Genomic DNA, 18,299 nt, shown 5'->3' with positions numbered 1-18,299 from the left:
AGTGACCAAGACACCTCGACGCTGAAGCCTTTTGCCTCGAGACAGAACGAGGGGAAGGAGAGGGACCAGTATACATCAGTATACATCGGTGGGCCATGCTGTTCTACACTCTCTTACCTGCTGATGGACCGTTGCACCCTCCTCCAGGTAGGCTTTTGTTGCTTGCTAATCTCCCAACAGTGTGATGCACAGAGACCACAAAGAAGATAAACAGGTTGCTTACTTGTAACTGATGATCTTCGAGTGGTCATCTGTGCAGTCACACTGCCTGCCCTCCTTCCCAACTGCTGCCAGTCTTTCTTTAGAAATCATGCAGCTGTCAGAAGGAACTGGCGGGATGTCTGCTCCCGCCTCGGTGAGCATGCGCAGTGGGGCTTCTGGGCATGCGCATTGAGGTGTGGGTGCGGAAATCCACAGCTTTGAAGTTTGCCAATCGAGATCGACACTGACACCAAATCCCAACAGTGTGGTGCACAGATGACCACTCGAAGATCATCAGTTACAAGTAAGCAACCTGTTTTTTCTTTTGTCCTTTTATGTCCTTTTAACTTACTACAGATAGGCCCACTTTCTAGTTAACTCATATATTCCTACATAGTGCCAATATCCTCAATTCAAGCAGAAAAAGCAACAACATGAGATCACAGTTTATAATAGAGAAAATATAGACAACCAGACACTGTAATATGCTGACTAACATATTGTAAAATTTGTATCAAGTTCTGGCCAGATTATCAGAGGCAGATTCTGACCAGTTACATGGTCTCAAAATCACCCACCAGTGTGATGGCCATTCAACCTATATAGAATGTCCACAACATATCTGGAGGAGTGGTACGATATCTTTTATCAACAGACAGATCTAAGTGATTGCTTCTATCCTTACCACCCATATGCACATCCACCATCAACCACAGTGTGTTGCAGACCTCCCTACCCCAGGATCAAAGGGAGAGAGCCATTCGCTGATTCTAATGGATCTTCATTGGATCCAAGTCTGGACAAATGAATAAGAGCCTTCTTCAGCTTCCCCAACAGAATACCTAAAGATGTATGGTGAACAAATGACACTCCTAGCACAGTCTCTTGAAATAGAGATAACCACATTTGAACATAAGCCTAGGGATAAAATCCTGAGCCGGCTGTATTTTGTCACTCTGCGTATGATTGACTTTCCAATTCCAGAAGGCCTGGAAGACATAACACATAATTTTATTCTCATAAGGTATACTCACCATCTTCTCTGGTATTGGATGAGATGCAATGCAGAGGTCAGCAGACCTATGATGTTGGGAGGAGAAGAATGGCTACTGTAGTTGATGTGGTGGGCTGAACAATGTCAAACACCATGTCAGTGATCATGGCTGAGGTCAACGTGGAGACTGCCAGACTGAGATGGCTGCCATGTGGACTTTTAAAGATGAAAAGCCAAGCCCGTACTTCTGCAAGGATACCAAGTATGAAAAAATGTGGGGTAGAGAGGCCTTTCTATGATCTAGCTGTCAAGATGATGCATAAAGGGAGAAGTGCTTTCACCTGGCCTCATAAGTGCACCTGATGGCCAGTTTTCTGGCATTTGGTAGCACATGAGGCTCCCACTGTTTAAAAAAACAACCTAGAGGGTTATCTCCATGCCATAAGAAACTGGAGTCATGGTTGTATGGACTCTACACTTATATCCCACCCTCTCCTGATGGGCTCTGGACCTCCAGAACATGAATTGCAGTCAGGAGGATGTTGTAGTTCCTGCACCAGTGCCACAGGGTCATTGCACACAGTTTGACTGACATGGTGCCTCCCTGCTTGTACTACACAGTTGGCACATTGTCAGTGATAACCTGTACTGCGCAACCCACTAGAGACGGTAGGAATGATTTCAGAGCACAATTGATTGCTAGTAACATGAGACAGTTGATATGGAGATGTTGCTCTATGATTGACCAGTGTCCATGGGCATAAATATTCTCACAGTGGGCTCCCCAATGCCAGAGTGAGGCATCTGAGAGGTTGCTGATGGAATGGCATATCTGCCAGTAGGTTATTTGTCAAAGTCTACCATATTAGTATGAAGAGGAATGGTCTTCAGAGATTACTTGAACAGGTTGACACAGAGGCCTAGCTTGGACAGCAGGTGAATGTTGAGACACACTTGCATTAGATCTGCAGGCAAAGTGAAAAGCTCAATTGGGGAAGGCAGCCCTTCAGTCCATGTTCAAATAGATGAGCATGCCCTTCCGCCTGGCATTTAGTCTACTAGTATCCCCATGTGGGACTACACAGAAGATCAATGATGAAAACAGGGTTGTACTTACATCTAACTTCTGTCTATCAATTATTTAATTTCATTTATTTGATTTTTACCCCGCTATATCCCGAAATGGGCTCAGGGCAGCTTACATCACAAAACCATCAAAAATTAAACAAAATAGGATCAATGATTAATAGTAAAAAGCCCCATGCCTCATACCAGATTAACAATAAGCAATCCCAGAGACTCCAATGTCCAAATAATATCAAAAGGCATCAAAAGCACTGTGTGGGGTTATGGAATTATCTTCTATGCAGGCACACATACCCTTCCTTTTGCCCCACTGCATGCTGTCTTAGGTGGTGTAAGAGGGACTGAGATTAGGGGCACTGCTGTGTGGGAGGATTTGATCCCTGGGTGGGAACAAGTTTCTGTTCTGGAGCTGAGTGCCCCCTGGAGGCTCTTAACTGTAAAAACCTACTGATAGGCGGGCCTACTTAGGTGCAGTCTCTTTGTGTGCCTGCACAGAAGATACTCAATGAACAGTTACAGGTGTGCAATCCCTGCCCTTTTGTACATCGAATTCACCTCTGTCTGTAAGCAGACCGTACAGAAAGCACCACTAGTTGCTCCTCCTTGATCCTGAGCCCCATGATACCACTGTGTCTTTTTAGGATGCTTTCTGGACTCTTTGGCTCTTCTACTTTATGCTCCCCCTTGCACACCTACCTAGGAATTATTTCAGTCATTCTTTCAAGATTTTGGGGGGTTGGGGGTTGGGAGGGGGGCTTTATTAGATGCCCAGCCTTATAGGAAAAGCTGGGGATCCCTCCGGTGTGAGACACCCACCCAGGACAAGGTGTATGTTCACCCTGCTTGGGGGTTTCACTTTGTTTACAACTTCTCTCAAAATTAAATAGCCTGGTGCTGGTTGTAAAACTGCATTTGTCCTTGAAAATGTAGTCTCCCTCTCTAAGTTAAATTTTTAACGGAAATCAGATTGTTGTGGCATCCTAGAGGCAAACCAGAGGACTTGAATGTTGAGCATCACTGGAGCTGCTGTGGCAGAGTTTTAACAGATGAAGTGCATACACATTAAAAGAGTTTTGTGTGGGTCTTGTTTGCGAGTTTTTTTCCTATGACATGACAAGACAAAGCATGCCCTACTGCTTGACGGAACAACTGGGGACCCCCAGAAGCCACAGCCTGGATGCAGGGAGAATTGGAGAGTGTAGAGGTGCTTCTTCACTGAGTGTCATTTGGGTCAATCTGTTGTGTTGCTCTCAGAGCCATACTAGACACATGTTCTCCATGGGGCCTAGCAGCTGTACACTTGCTGCTGGATCCCTTTGGAGAACTCCTTCTAAAAGTGCTGCAGGGCAGTGACCAGAAATGGGTTCCCATAACACTTTTAGAGGGAGTTCCCCACAACAACTAGAACGTGTTTGTAGTCCCTGTGGAGAGCATTGACAAATGCCATGTCTTAGGACCTATTTGGGCCCTATTTCTGAGAGAGAAGGAAGGTGGCTGCAGTGGTGGGGAAGAAGAGGGCAGCTGGGAAGGAAAGTAGCTTGTCAGATTTGCATCCAACCCTTTCTGTTTTTAGTGGTCCATGCAGAAGTATTGCATTTAATTGAGGAAGGAAAGAGTTTCACATTCATTGGTGTGTCAGTATATAATTTACAGAGAAAGCGCATGCGTGTTCGGACATGCATATTTTCAGTGTGCCAATCCTTCACTGTTTGTTGGTGTTCAGATGCCTTTCAGATGTGAGATCCAAATATTAACGCACTATGATGTCTTCATGCCTGGTCTGCTAGCAACCTGTGTATAGGAAGAGGATTAGCAGTATCTTAATTTACACGGTAGATACTAGTTCATGTATGTGTGTACTGTATTGGCCCCCTAATCCACCGCTGTTAACTGGTCCCAGGTGAGATTCTATTCATTAATTGCACTGGGTTACTGTAATAATCAGGATGCTGAACATGATGGTGGTTTGTGCTATAACTTCATGCCTGGGAGGCCAGTATCACAGACTGATTGGCTCAGTTAGGAACTCAGATTCTTACAGCAAATGAAATCAATAAATCTTTGTTGGTAAATAATTGCTATTGAATAGAGCTTTAATATAAATTTATGAGTGGTGTTTTATCACAGCTTGGGGCTACAGTGTACTACTGAGTGATGGATTTCAGATAATACTTTACATTCATTACATTAACTTTGTAAGTTATTTAAAGCTTGTGCGCTTAACATTGCTTTTGGCTGGCAATGACCTCCCGGGATTAGACACATCGTACACATTGCTAGTAAAGATATTGTAAGGTAGAAGCGAAGCATAAGAAATGCCCAATAAAAATGTCTTTCAAAAAAGCCAGCTATGCCATTGGAAACACAAAGAAAAGAGCTTGACATCTACAACTGTGCTGTTGTTTGGTTCAGACTTTATTTTGGGAACAGGCAACTTTAATAGCAAGCAAAGAACAGTGGTCCGGTAAAGTGTTTTTGCTGTCAGAATTAATTCATGGAAGGGATTTTTTGCTGCTTCCCCCCTTTTCCTGTGCAAGAGGTCATGCTAGTGATATGAGGATTCTGCTTGTGCCATTCCTCCATTTTCATCTCATGTCCTTTGACCCTCAGGAACAGTTTTATGGAGGTACAGGTGGTCTCAGAGGGAAGGTGGCAATAATGGCACCCACTGACAAAGGAGGCAATAATGGCACCCACTGACAAACCTCCTTCTGTGTTTTGATGGGATCCGGTGCCTGCACTACAATCATTTTCGGAGGCCCTGCTTTTTCTGAGATTAGGTGGGTAGCACTGAGAGAGGGCCTTTTTGGTCATGGCACCAAAGCTCTGGAACTCTCTCCCTAGGGAGATTCACCTGTCCCTTTCTGATGCCATCTTCTGCCAGCAAGTAAAGATTTTTTTGTTTCATTTGGCATTCCCTCAGTGACCATTCCTTCCTGACCAATGTTTTAATTGCTGGTTTTATGATATACATATTTTAACTCTGTTTTAATTGCTTAAGGAGATTTGTGTCAAGTGATGGATTTTAATGACTTTAAAAAGTGATTTTATCATGTGTGTTTTAAATTGTTAGCCACCTAGCTGTGCCCCTTGTGAGGGCAGAAAGGCAGGATATGAATTTTGCAAACAAATGTTTATGCAGGATTGTCTACTAACATTGCACGACACAGTTCCATTGGTAAGACTAAGTTGCCACAATAAATGGTAAGCATCTGGGCAAGAAAACAAATGTTTGTGAATGTGCTTATTTATGTTAGGAGTGAAAATGTCCTATGGAACAAGGACTTACTTAAACAGCATTGTAGTTCAGCCAAACTCCCTGGGAATAAAACCCATCGATACTGGAAGCAAGGCATGATTTACAACAGAAGAAGGTTTTTTAGAGAGAAATGATTCCTCTCTTGTCTGAAGACAGTCTGAATCCCCCTGTCAGCAGAAGGGGCAAGTATGAATAATACACTTCTATTTCAGGATCAGGTGATACTGAAATGTAGTTGACAGGTAGTGGAATCAAATAAGTATATTTTTGTCTACATATTAGTATTATAATAACTGTTATTCATTTTAGGGTGCAGTTGATAGATGTAGCTACATTATATGTAGAGGATCAAGCTGGGCATCTGCTGTGGGACTTCTTTGATGGAAATAATGGAACTTTAGTAGATTCTTGTGATTTAACATGATATTTCTACACCAACACTTTAGGAAATATATACTAGCCTACCTTACAGAGCTGTTATAAATGAGCACTGAAATATGTTTTGGATATAAAGAATGGCTCACGCAGTGAACCTTCCAGCATCATCTCTTCCTCCTGCAGCTTCCCCCTCCCTCAAGACTTGACTTCCTCTTGAAGAGAATGGTCCAAGCTAACATATGTGAAGTATTTTGAATACTTGAATTATGTATGAATGCTAGAGAGCCATCATGGTGTAGTGGTTAGAGTATCACACTAGAATTTGGGAGACTCTGATTTAAATCCCCACTATGACATGGAAACCTATCGGTTGGCCTTGGCCCAGTCACTCTGTCAACCTGACCTAGCCTTCCTGTGGATAAAATGGGGGCAGGGAGAAGGTGCTGGGGGACCACACTGGGGAGAAAGGTGGTGTAGAGAAATATATAAACAGGTTTGTGTTATTATTTATAGTTGTGTGTAAAAACTACACATTAGTCAATTCAGTCTTTGTGCAAGAAACAGTCCTTTCCTTTGGCTGTCCCAAGGACGCAGCTTTTGTAAACATCTGGTTTTATAAATGCAAGGCAGTGGCTCATTATTTCTTCTTCTTCTTCTTCCTCCTCCTCCTCCTCATTATTTCTTCCTCCTCCTCCTCTGGGTCAGTTAGAGTCCACAGCTAGTTGCATTAAAGAACATTGTCCAGAGTTTAGAAACGAAGGTGGTGTTCCAGAGTTCTTCCTATCTGTCCTGTGGTCACATATGGTTTTTAACAGTGGAGGCTGATCTTGGGGAGGGGCCATGGTTCAGTAGTAGAGCATCCACTTGGCATGTATAAAGTCCCAGCTCCCACCCCTGGCATTGTTGGAGCAAGAATCTACATAAACCCAGTCTGACAGCCACAGTATGACAGCTGGTGATCTAGCTGCCAGGCTAGGTCACAGTGACCTGATCAGCAGACCGGCTTGAGCCGGCAGAAGCCAAGTGATGCAATCTGCTGAGTCAGCACGGCCAGGATTGGCTGCTTGGACTATATATGATCTGTGTGTGCATCACACAGGTCTCTCCCTGTGAGATGGTGGTTAGGCGAAGCACTTTGTCCGTGGAGGTGATATTGTATAGACTGCACAAGAGAGCACTTGTTGTGTATATATGTTAATACACCTTTTGGCACTAGTTGCACGTGTCTGCCTGATTTTCTTTCCTGAAGCCCTGTGTCGGGCAAGTCATCTCCCTCACTCTGCTACTCCCGCTCCGACAGGGTTATGGGCCCAGGGCGGTTCCGCTGCGCGGAGGAGAGAGTTGAGAGTTGAGCTGACTGTGAGTTTGGAAAGAGCCGGAGGCGAGGAACGCCGGTGAAGGACACAGAAGCACCACCGTTCTCTGTTTGAGAGCCAGAGGGACGTCGGCAGCCAGCCGTGAGGAGGAGTCGGCACGATGGCTCAGCAACAGCTTGGAGTAGCCGTTGAGAAGCTCACCTCAGCCAACTACGCGGTGTGGAGCCTGAGAATGCAACACTACCTCAAGCGTGAAGGGCAATGGCTGTTCGTGAGTAACCCCCCTGCTGACTTATCTCCTGCCGAGACTGTGTTATCGGATAAGGCACTGGCCAACATAGTGCTATCTATAGGAGATGACCAGCTGGTTTATGTGCGAGGGCAGGACACTCCCAAGGCTGCCTGGGACGCGTTGAGTGCGGTGCATGTTAGCACCACTGCTGGTTCCCTCATGGCCTTGACAAGGAGGATGTTCCGCACCGTTATGCCGGCTGGAGGGTGTGTGAAAGATCACATCAAACGGCTAACGGACTGTTTCGTTGAGCTGGAGGCAAGAGGCAAGACTGTAGCTCCAGACGACAGAGTGTACATTTTGCTGTCGTCGTTGCCACCTGAGTACACTCCCCTGATAACTTCTCTGGAGACGGTGGACGTAGCGACCCTGACCATGGAATACGTCTGTGCCCACCTGCTTGACTTCCAAGAGAGAATTGCGGCCGTGAGCTGTCCGGGGGTGTCGGCCGGGCAGCGTGCTGTTATCGGTGTGTCCGGGAAGACAGCCAAGAATGAGCCAGCTTCTGCTGCTGGCAGGCGTCCGAAGGTGGAGGAAGTGGAGCCGACTGCATTTGCAGTCCGTCGCTGCTATGGATGCGGGTCGTCGCAGCACCTGCTCCGAGCTTGCCCTGAGAGGGAGAAGAGGCGGGGGCGTGTGCGGCGAGAGCGGAGGACCGCCAGCCCGTGTGAGGAAGCAACCCGGCTGGTCACGTCTGCAGTAGAGAGCACAGGGTCTGCTTGGATTTTAGACTCCGGGGCAACGAGCCATCTCTGCTGCGAGAAGGAGTTGTTGAAAAACATTGACAGTCCTGAGCATAAGTATGTGAGATTGGCTGATGGGACCACTGCCAATTCTGTTTGCTCAGGCAATGTGGAATTTCCTGCACTGAAATGTATGTTGCAAAATGTGTTGTATGTACCCTCACTGCAGTCTAACCTGTTGAGTGTTAGCACACTGTTTGACCAGGGATACCAGGTGAGATTTGAGAAAACCTGCTGCAAAATCCTGGGAGGTGGGGGAAAGTTGCTTGTGACAGGAAAGAGGGAAGGTAAACTGTATGTGGTCCAGAGTGATTGTGCCCAGGTGGCTCAGGTGTCGAATGAGCCTGTGCACAATAATTGTATACATTTGCTCCATAGGAGACTTGGGCACTGCGGATTTAGGGCGTTAAAGAAAACCCTGGAGCTTGTGCCTAGTTTGAAAGTAAATCCTTGCAAATGTTACTTGGATTGCCAGGTCTGCAAGAAGACCAAAAGCAAGGCGTGTGCTGTTGCTAAAGAAAGCTCAAGGGAAAGCACACGAGCCCTGGAACTAGTCCATTTAGACGTTATTGGCCCATTGCCAAAGAGTCTGTCGGGGAGGAGATACTGCTTGGTGGCCACCGACGACCACACGAGGTACGCGTGGGTTTTCACCATGGTGCATAAGTCTGAGGTGTATAAGACATTCACCAAGTGGGTCAAAACAGTGGAGAGACAATTAGGGGTTAATCTCCTAGCTGTACAAACCGACAGAGGGGGGGAATTCTTATCTAACCAGATGAAACGTTGGCTGGAGAACAAGGGCATTGCCCACCGTCTGACGAACCCGGCAACGCCCCGAGAAAATGGGCATGGGGCTGTATTGCAGAATGTGATGTATTGCATGTTAGAGGATGCACAACTGCCAATGTCCTATTGGGCAGAAACCATACATGCAGCTGTTTTTTTGCAAAATAGGGTTTGGTGTAATACTGTGAAAAATGTGCCTTACAGGTTACTGTTGAACAAGACCCCAGATTTGAGTTCTTTAAAAGTCTTTGGGTCACGGGCTCGGGTTGGCATCCACTCCACGAGTAGCGGGGAGGGGGATGTCCGGGCAGAGAGCCTAATTTTTCTGGGCTACAAGCCAAGGGCCAGGTGTTATCGTTTCTGCAATAGCAAAAGCAAGATAACACTTAGTAAGAGTGCCCAGTTCAATGAAGAAAGCAGCTGGCCAAGGTTGCACTCCTTGCAGAAACAATTTGTCCTGCTGCCAAGTAGCGATAACGATGTTGGAGCGCAGCCCAGAACTCCAGCCCAGGAGGTGGCACCCAGTGGGGCTGGAGAAGGTGAGCCGAATGCTGGCACAGAGCCTGACGAGCAGAGTCAGGAGGCAGAGCCTCAAATGCAGGAACTGGAGGTAAAGTGTGAGAGTCAGGAGGTTCAACACCCAATTACAGGGGCAGAGCAACCAGCCCAGGAGGTGGGAACAGAGCAACCCGAAGAAGACAAAGCTGGTACAAGCACAGGGCCACGGGTGTCTGCCAGGTCCACCAAAGGCCAACGTCCCGCTAGGTACAAGTGTCCCTATGTCACTCTGACTGTCAATCCAGACCCACCCGGATTTGAGGAAATATTAAAAGAAAAGGCTAAGAAATGGAAAGCCTGGGTGGCAGAGTGCGAGGCAAGGGAGAAGGAGGCTGAAGCCAAGCGTCTGAAAGAGCTGGCTGAACAGGAACACGATGATGTGTTTTACAATCATGATGAGTTCCTGAACGAATTCCGGAAAGGGTTCCGAGCTACGTAAATATGAACTGTAATGTTGCTGGTGGACATGTATGTAAACTGTGTAAAGTGTTTTGGTGCACTGGGTTTAAATAGATTAGGAGGTGTGTTGGAGCAAGAATCTACATAAACCCAGTCTGACAGCCACAGTATGACAGCTGGTGATCTAGCTGCCAGGCTAGGTCACAGTGACCTGATCAGCAGACCGGCTTGAGCCGGCAGAAGCCAAGTGATGCAATCTGCTGAGTCAGCACGGCCAGGATTGGCTGCTTGGACTATATATGATCTGTGTGTGCATCACACAGGTCTCTCCCTGTGAGATGGTGGTTAGGCGAAGCACTTTGTCCGTGGAGGTGATATTGTATAGACTGCACAAGAGAGCACTTGTTGTGTATATATGTTAATACACCTTTTGGCACTAGTTGCACGTGTCTGCCTGATTTTCTTTCCTGAAGCCCTGTGTCGGGCAAGTCATCTCCCTCACTCTGCTACTCCCGCTCCGACAGGCATCTCCAATTAAAGAGGACCACGTAGTAGGTGATGTGAAAGACTTCTGTCTGAGGCCTGGAGAGCCTCTGCCAGTCTGAATAGCAGACAATGCTAACCTTGATAGACCGATGGCCTGATTCACTATAAGGCAGCTTCATGTGTAGTAACATGTTGCATTTGGGCTGTCACTTCATTTGATTGCCTAAACTTACCAGCATGACAGCAGTGCATAACATTGTTTGTCTACAAATTGTCAACAAGCTCTTTATACTAATAGTGTTTAATCATTCAATTTGTAGAGTTATTTTCGTTGCATTTATGTAAGTAATAGCTTGCTGGTGAAGTTATCACCTGTGATACTAATTGTCGTTTCTGTCTTCCCAAGTCTGAATCCGCTGACTATTAAAAACAACGAATTAATGGTTTACGCCTAAGGTAGCAGGACCCCTAGCCCTTGTTGGCCTCAGCTAGGCTAGAATAGGAGAGAAATTAATTTAGGCTGTATGTAGCCTAAGAATATTTACTCACTTAACTTGCTTGAAATGCTAATGTTTAATCAGTGGCCTTGCAGGGTCATAGGCAAAGAAGCATAAGATCCCAAGAACCACAGTTGTTGATACAGATTCTGGAGAATATAGAACATTTCCAGCTTCAGAGAACTGTGAGAGAATGCTTTCTAATTCTACAAATAATTAGGCAGATCCAGTCATCCTTCAAGGAACCTTTCTTTGACATAAATGGCTATTCCTCCAGCAGAAAAGGTACTGAAGGTAAAGGAAGGCCCTGCAGCTGGAGGAAGAATTCAGACTTTGCTCCGTCAAGTCTGAGGATGGAGCAAGATCCATCCCAATTGTTTCTTGGACCAAACTGTTGAAAGACTCTATTGAATGGGTTTGCCTAACTAGAGATATGGAGGCCAGGGGGGAAACTGAAAAACTGGGGGCAGAGAGGGAGAATTTTCTCATTTTTCTTATGATTATATTTTAGCGGAAAAAACTGGGCAATTTGAGAGAGAACTGGGAAAAAATTGAAAAAAAAATATTTTTAAGAATGAGTTGAATGCTTTCCTCACTGAAAATATATAGCATGACAAGTGCATTGGAAATTTTGGGAGAGCACTGTGGGGAAAATTCTTTTTTTTTCTTTTTGGAATAGAAGACAGTGTTTTACTCTAAATGTACAGTACAAAAATTTGCATGTAAGACAGTTTACAGCATTAATTTTTTATTTATCAAATTGATTAGTAATACCTATGTATACTGTATTGATTAGTAATATCTGTTGATGGGCGACCAGCCAGATATTGCCCCATCTAATTTGGCTGAGGGACTGGAGGCTGTGGCTGTATGGTTGAAACTGAATCCATCCTGCTGAGACTGAATCCATCAAAGACAGAGGTCCTGCGGCTGGGTGGGGGTGATCTAGGTCATGGTGCCAACTCCCAGCTCTTGACGGCCATTAACACTGGTGCCAGCCATAAAGAACTTGGATGTACTTCTGGATCCCTTCTTATCTATGGAGGCGCAAATTGCAAACGTTGCCAGGCTGGCATTCTTCCAACTATATATACCAAGTCAGGCAACTGTCTCTCTTCCTCTCTCGTCCTGACCTAGCTACAGGGATCCGTACTGGTCACCTTGAGGCTGGATTACTGTAACTTACCCAGAAATGACAGCTCAGATTCAACCACTGTTTCGCCAGCTGCTCTGGCTCAGGGTTGCATACTGGATCCACTTCAAGGTTTTGACTCTAACCTTCAATGCCCTAAATGGTCTAGTACCAATGTACCTGCAGGACCACCTCTCCTGGTATGTCTTCCAAAGAACTTTGCACTCAGAAGATTGTTATGAGAGTTTCTGTCCAAATATCTTTTATTACAGAATTTGTTTTCTATGCTCAACTATTACTTTTTTCCCTCTACCTTTCATCTGGCAAAAATTAAGATAATTGTGCTGTGGTAACATAGGGTACAGCAATTTGTAATGTTTCCTCAGGTATTTATATTTATAATTTTCCTTACAGAAATAAAGACTTTTATAATTTAAGTATTCCAAATAATGCAATTCTGCATGATAATGGGATTATAAAGGTTGTGTTTTATGTTGTTAAATCAATAAACGAATCTTTGATTTGACAGGAAATTGTGTGTTGGATATTTTGATACATTTCAGTCTTCATAGAATTTCAGTTTGAGGGGTGGAACCCCCCCCCCCCCTCGGTTTCAAATTTCAAGAAATTTTACATCTAGCAATAATTGAGACTTTGCAAAGTCTGGCTGTGAAACCACCCCTTCAGAATATTCAGATCTAAGGAGGGGCTTCTGTTCTAATGGTTCTCATTGGAATAGAACATGGGCTCACTGCAGACAGCCCTGCCAGGCCCATTGCTGGGATCCTTTTTCCTGTGCCAGAAATCTATGGTCAAGTGCAATACAACTATAGCATCTTAACTGGCTGCCTTCTGTGATTCCTGAATGGCTTCCACATCATTATTCTTTGAAACAAAGTTTTGTTCCTCTGAGAAGAACCCTCATGCTAAATGTCAGGTTGCTTTCCCCCCTCCACTCCCAATTTCTCCCACACCAATTAAAATGGGTATAAGACTCCAGACTCTGGGGAAGAAAGGATGTGCAGTTTATGAGGACAGTTTGGAGACAAGTATCTTTGCATTCTAGGTGCTGTGCTGCCTGACTGTGATTACTAACATAATACATAATGCATAGCATATAAAAAACTTGCATCAAAGCAGATAAACACTAAAACCAGTTAAACCACAACTATAAAAATCACACTAGCAGCAATAAAAACATAGTAATTGACACTAAAGTAATCAAACCACAATGACCACAGTTAACTCCCCTCCCCCACAATTATATAGTAAGCATTTGCATAGGAGTTTAAACAACCCAGGACCAATTTAGGCAAGGCAGGACGGAAAAATCAACAGATGCAATAAACACTTCCGCAGCACAGGCAATCTAAAATCAATCCAAGGCCTGGAAAGAGATACTTGTTTCACCTGGCTGTAGAAGTTCAGAAGAGGAGCACAAGGTATGGGGAGGACATGCCACAATTTAGACATCACAGCAGAGAAGCCCTGCTTTTCTGATATTCCCCTTTGCTTCAGAAGGTTAGGCATGCATGCAGCAGGAATAACTTCATCATGTGTCCTCATCTGTTGGAGGCTTTTATGGGCCAGTAGGCAGGCATTCTGCTCACACATGTTCCCATTCCGTAATGTCCCAGAATTGTTTCTGGGAATATCAGTGCATCTTTGTTTTATGTTGTTCTAGGATTGTCATGCTAAGTCAGGCAGCCAGCAAGAACGTTGGGAGGGTGCATTGCTGGTGTGATGATGCCACTTCCAGGAAAACACGGAAGCTTTACCATAAAGTTTCTAGTAATTCCTAGAGCTAATCACTGTTATTTCTGGGTTTTTCATGGAAGTGACATTGTCACACAGGTGACACTACTAGGCTTTTAAAATCCCCACCACCACCACCACCCTGCCCGGGGGGCTTGGTATTTTTGTAGAGATAATTAAAGCATGTGACCTTTCATGTTTAAGTGTTGTAAAAAAAGTATTGTGTTATTAAGAAAGCAACCCTTGTGTGTGGTGGGGTGTGTGTATTTTCACATGTATAATAAGTGAAGGCATCGAGAAGGAAGGTCATATTAGTCTTTGCAGCAGCACTGGCTGCAGCTTAATCTTACAGTATGCACTGCTGTTTTGTAAGTGACTTACGCAACTTTAACTCTCTTCCCCCCCCTCCCCTTCTTCAACAGGGTATGCTGCTAAAGCGGAGTGGCAAGTCATTAAATAAAGAGTGGAAAAAGAAGTATGTTACACTCTGCGATAATGGCGTGCTGACCTATCATCCAAGTTTGCATGTAAGTATACTGCATTTCCCATTTATCAAACGGTGGTTTGAGGCCATAAACCAGGGGTGGCCAAACTTGCTTAACTTAAGAGCCACGCAGAATAAATGTCAGATGTCTGAAAGCCATAAGGCATGAACATCAGATATTTGAGGGAAGGAAGGCAGGCAGGCAAGCAAATAGATGGGGGAGGGATGAGGGAAGAAGAGGTTGAAAGAAAACAACTTTAAATGCATTATCCAAGCCCCAGCTAGCGTAGCTTGGAGAAGTGATGTAAAGAAACAAATGTCTTCTCCAAGCTATCTGATGGGTCGGTGGGGGCTTGGAGAGCCACACAATGTGTGTGAAAGAGTCACATGTGGCTCCTGAGCCACAGTTTGGCCACTCCTGCCATAAACTAACATATCAAATGGGATTGTGAGTCATAATCCAGTTCAGCAAAACAGAAGTCTACTTAATTAACCATTTGGGGGGAATGCCCTTAGAGAAGTTGATTTCGATGATACTGTCTAGAATGGAAAGCAAAGTGAAGCCAGATGCGCAGTTGTGCCGGAGCACATGCCAGATATGGACAGGGCCAGCTGCCAGAGTGGAGGACTCTCTTGTCCAACTCTGCCTTGGCTGACTTTTACCTTATTTGGGGGATGCAGACTGTCATCTGAAGGTATCACAGTTGGCTTATCAGGAAGCCAAGTCTATCCTTTCTGCCTTCCTTTACAGGAAGAATTTATGAAGTTCTGGATTTGATAACAAAAATTCTGGTTATTATTCTGAATGAGAATGCGAAGATTACAGGCAACTCAACAGCATTGGCTCCACAATCTGTTTGATGTATTTAAAATATTTATATCTTGCCTTTATCTCCTTAGACTCAAGGCAAGAACACAAAATAAGTCCAAGTAACGAGATCTTTAAATGCACAGAATTATAAAGAATGCAGCCAAATCCCCCCCCCCGCCCCAAATGTTTGCCCTTCACCAAATCCATTCTGGAATAAAACTGTCCTCCAGGCCTTCCTAAATGTAGCACACCCACTCTTGTAGGTCATTCCAGAAGACTGGACTTGCTGTGGAACAAGTATGGACAAGCCTAAGGGAGGGCAGCAAGGGTGAAGTATGTAGCCAGCCCACAGGAATATATGAGGAGATGAAGTTTGATAAGTATGAGTGCAGAAGACCATGGAGGGCTTTTAAGGTAATAACCAGCACTTGGAATTGGGCCCAGAAGCCAATAGGTAACCAGTGTAGTGGATACAGGGCTGGAGTTATAGGTTTCAAGTGGCTGACCTCCCCCCCTTCTGCTGCATTCTGTACCTATGGAATCCATACCTGTGGCAGCCCAATGTACCATACGTTACAGAAATCCTATCAGAAGGTTATTGTGGCATGGCTCTGTAGAATCTAGGGAAAGGGACAGCTTATGAACTAGATACTACTGAAAGAAGGCAACCCTAGCAACAGTGCCGACCTGCCTGATCTTCTTCATGGTCTCTGTGCTTCACACTCATGGGAATAGAGCGCTCGCACCGATCCCCAATCGGTACCTAAAAAGCCCAGGATTTTTTTGTGCTCAACACCAGTGGGCACGCACAGGCATCCCAGTACGCATGCTCACCGGAGCCAGTGCGAGGATCCCGCCAGTTCCTTTTTGACCGCTGCGTTGAAAGGATCTACTTTTGACTGCTCCAGTCAGTGCCTGGTAATCTGTTAGATTTTCCTCTTCTTAGCCTGTTTGTTGTTAGTAGTTTAGTAGTTGTTGTTAAAAAAAAAAGACTTTGTGTTGGACTTTGCCCCTCGGGGCTTTATTTTCCCCATTCCCCCGTGGGCTCCGGTCCTATGGAAAGGCGTTGGGGGTTTTTCAAACGCTGCTTGAAATGCAGTAGTAAAATTTCACCCCCTGACGGTCACTCCCTCTGCTTGTTGTGCCTGGGCAAGGGACACCGTGTAGACTTGTGTCCACATCGTTCAAGGTTTTTGAAACAACCCCCAAAAAATCGTGCGGCAAGGCTATCGGCTGCGGATCCGTCGGCATCGATGGGGGATGCTACTCAGGCTCTGGCTTCAACATCGGTCGATCCATCGTCAACAGAGCGGGGCTGACCCACAAAGCGACCCTCTGAAGGGTTAGTGGCACCTATACCATCGAAGAAACAGGACAAGTCGGGGATCCGATCGTCCCTCCCGAAGAAGCTCAAATCGAAGGAGAAGCGGAAGAAGGACAGACTTTCCCGCACTCCTTCTCCCTCTTGGGATGTCTTGATGGAGTCGGTGTTGGCGCAAGTCGCTCCACCTCGGAGAATTCTGGCGTCTCCCAGTCCGCAAAGCCTGTTGGTACCGAGGAGCTGTGGCTCGCAGCCGCTCCATCTTTCGGGATCGGAGCAGGAAATAGATCTAACGCAACAGACCCATTCATCCAGGTCGGGATCGCATCGTCGGAGCGACAGTGGCTCAGTATCGGAAGTCGAGGCTTCGGCGCCGAGCAAACCTCTAGCACCATTGCCACCTATTACGGGACAGAGAGAGTTCGAACCGAGTACTGTGATGCGTCGTTTCCCACCTCCTCCATTGTGGGACCAACACCAGTGGCCTTGCTCATATGGACCGTGCCCATATCCATCACCATACCCATGGTACTCTCCCCGTGAGTTGCCAGAATGGCATCAGTGGTCGGAAGCCTCTTCCTCGAGGCTTTCGCATCAGTCAGCCACTCAGTGTGCACCCTCAGCATCAGTGTCGATTCCTCCTGAGAGACACAGAGAGTGGTCTGGGGACCGGCAAGCTCATCTGTCGGTATCGCTCCGTTCGTCCGAATGTGCTTTGACCCTGGTGTTATCTGAACACTCTGCGAGAAGAGAGTCTTCAACATCGGACTCTGAGGTTGGTACCGATGATCCGGACAGAGCGGAACCTTCTCCAGATTCTCATTGCTGAGGACCTTCTCATATCACCATTGGAAGATCTCAAGTCTTATGGGGAACTGGTGAAGTGGATGGCACAGTCTTTCTCCCTTCCAGTAGTTCAACCACAGCCAATTGTTGATGACACTGTGTTTGACATAATGCAGAGGGATACATCGACGGCTGTGGCCCTTCCTGTAACTAAAGTCATCCTGCAGGCAGTGAAGGAGCCCTGGGCGAAGCCGGCAACCGCACCAATCTCTACGCGTTGCCTGGACCACATGTACCTTGTTCAGGAGGCTGGTGCTGAGTTCCTGTTCTCCCACCCCAAGTCTAATTCGGTGGTGGTTTCGTCATCTTCAAAGGCGGGTAAGACCCACTCTTCCCCACCAGACAAAGAGGGCAAGAAAATCGACAATGCTGGCAGATGATTCTACTCAGCGGGAGCTCTGGGAGTGAAAATCTCAAACTATGCTGCATGTATGGCTCGCTACCAGTATTCGATTTGGCAGCAGCTCACACCTCTAATGTCATCCTTGAGTGAAGAGAAGCGGGCTTCGTTTAAGAAGCTACAAAGAGAGGGTTTTGCCATGGCCAAACAACAGCTGGCTGCATCAAAACACATAGTGGATGTCTCTGCCAAGACCCTCACCTCTACCGTCTCCCTGCGTCGTCACTCTTGGCTAAGGTCTACAGCTCTCCAGCCTGACACCAGGGCTTATGTTGAAGACCTTCCTTTTGAGGGTGGTCTTTTCAGTTCCACCACCTTATAATGTCCTTCAAGAAATGGACAAAAGTATCAAGATCTCAAGAAACCTTGGTGTCCCTGCGTCTACTAGGGCTGGCAAGCCTAAGCAGTGGCACAAATCTTGGTCCAAGAGGCCTTATCAGAAATTTTCTCCTGACCAATCGTGGAGACCTCGCCCTTCTCAGACGGAGAGTAGATCTCCTTATCAGGGAAACAACAAGTCCAGGTTCACCTCGCCTTCTGCGACCAACAAAT

The 18,299-nt window shown here is 45.9% G+C and overlaps 1 protein-coding gene across 5 annotated transcripts in view; it reads left to right on the top strand.

Annotated features, from left to right (window-relative positions):
* AGAP1 (ArfGAP with GTPase domain, ankyrin repeat and PH domain 1) overlaps nt 1-18,299 on the top strand; it is a 505,789-nt gene that overhangs the window by 233,703 nt on the left and 253,787 nt on the right. For all 5 annotated transcript variants that reach the window (XM_060232474.1, XM_060232501.1, XM_060232465.1 and 2 more), the window contains one exon: nt 14,308-14,412. In XM_060232474.1, coding sequence (XP_060088457.1) covers nt 14,308-14,412 — 105 coding nt within the window. The remainder of the gene's footprint in view (nt 1-14,307; nt 14,413-18,299) is intronic.

This window comes from Heteronotia binoei, chromosome 1, assembly GCF_032191835.1.
Source record: "Heteronotia binoei isolate CCM8104 ecotype False Entrance Well chromosome 1, APGP_CSIRO_Hbin_v1, whole genome shotgun sequence".
In the NCBI taxonomy this organism is placed as follows: Eukaryota; Metazoa; Chordata; class Lepidosauria; order Squamata; family Gekkonidae; genus Heteronotia; species Heteronotia binoei.
Note: the sequence above shows the minus strand (reverse complement) of the source record. Positions and strands in the feature narration are given on the sequence as shown.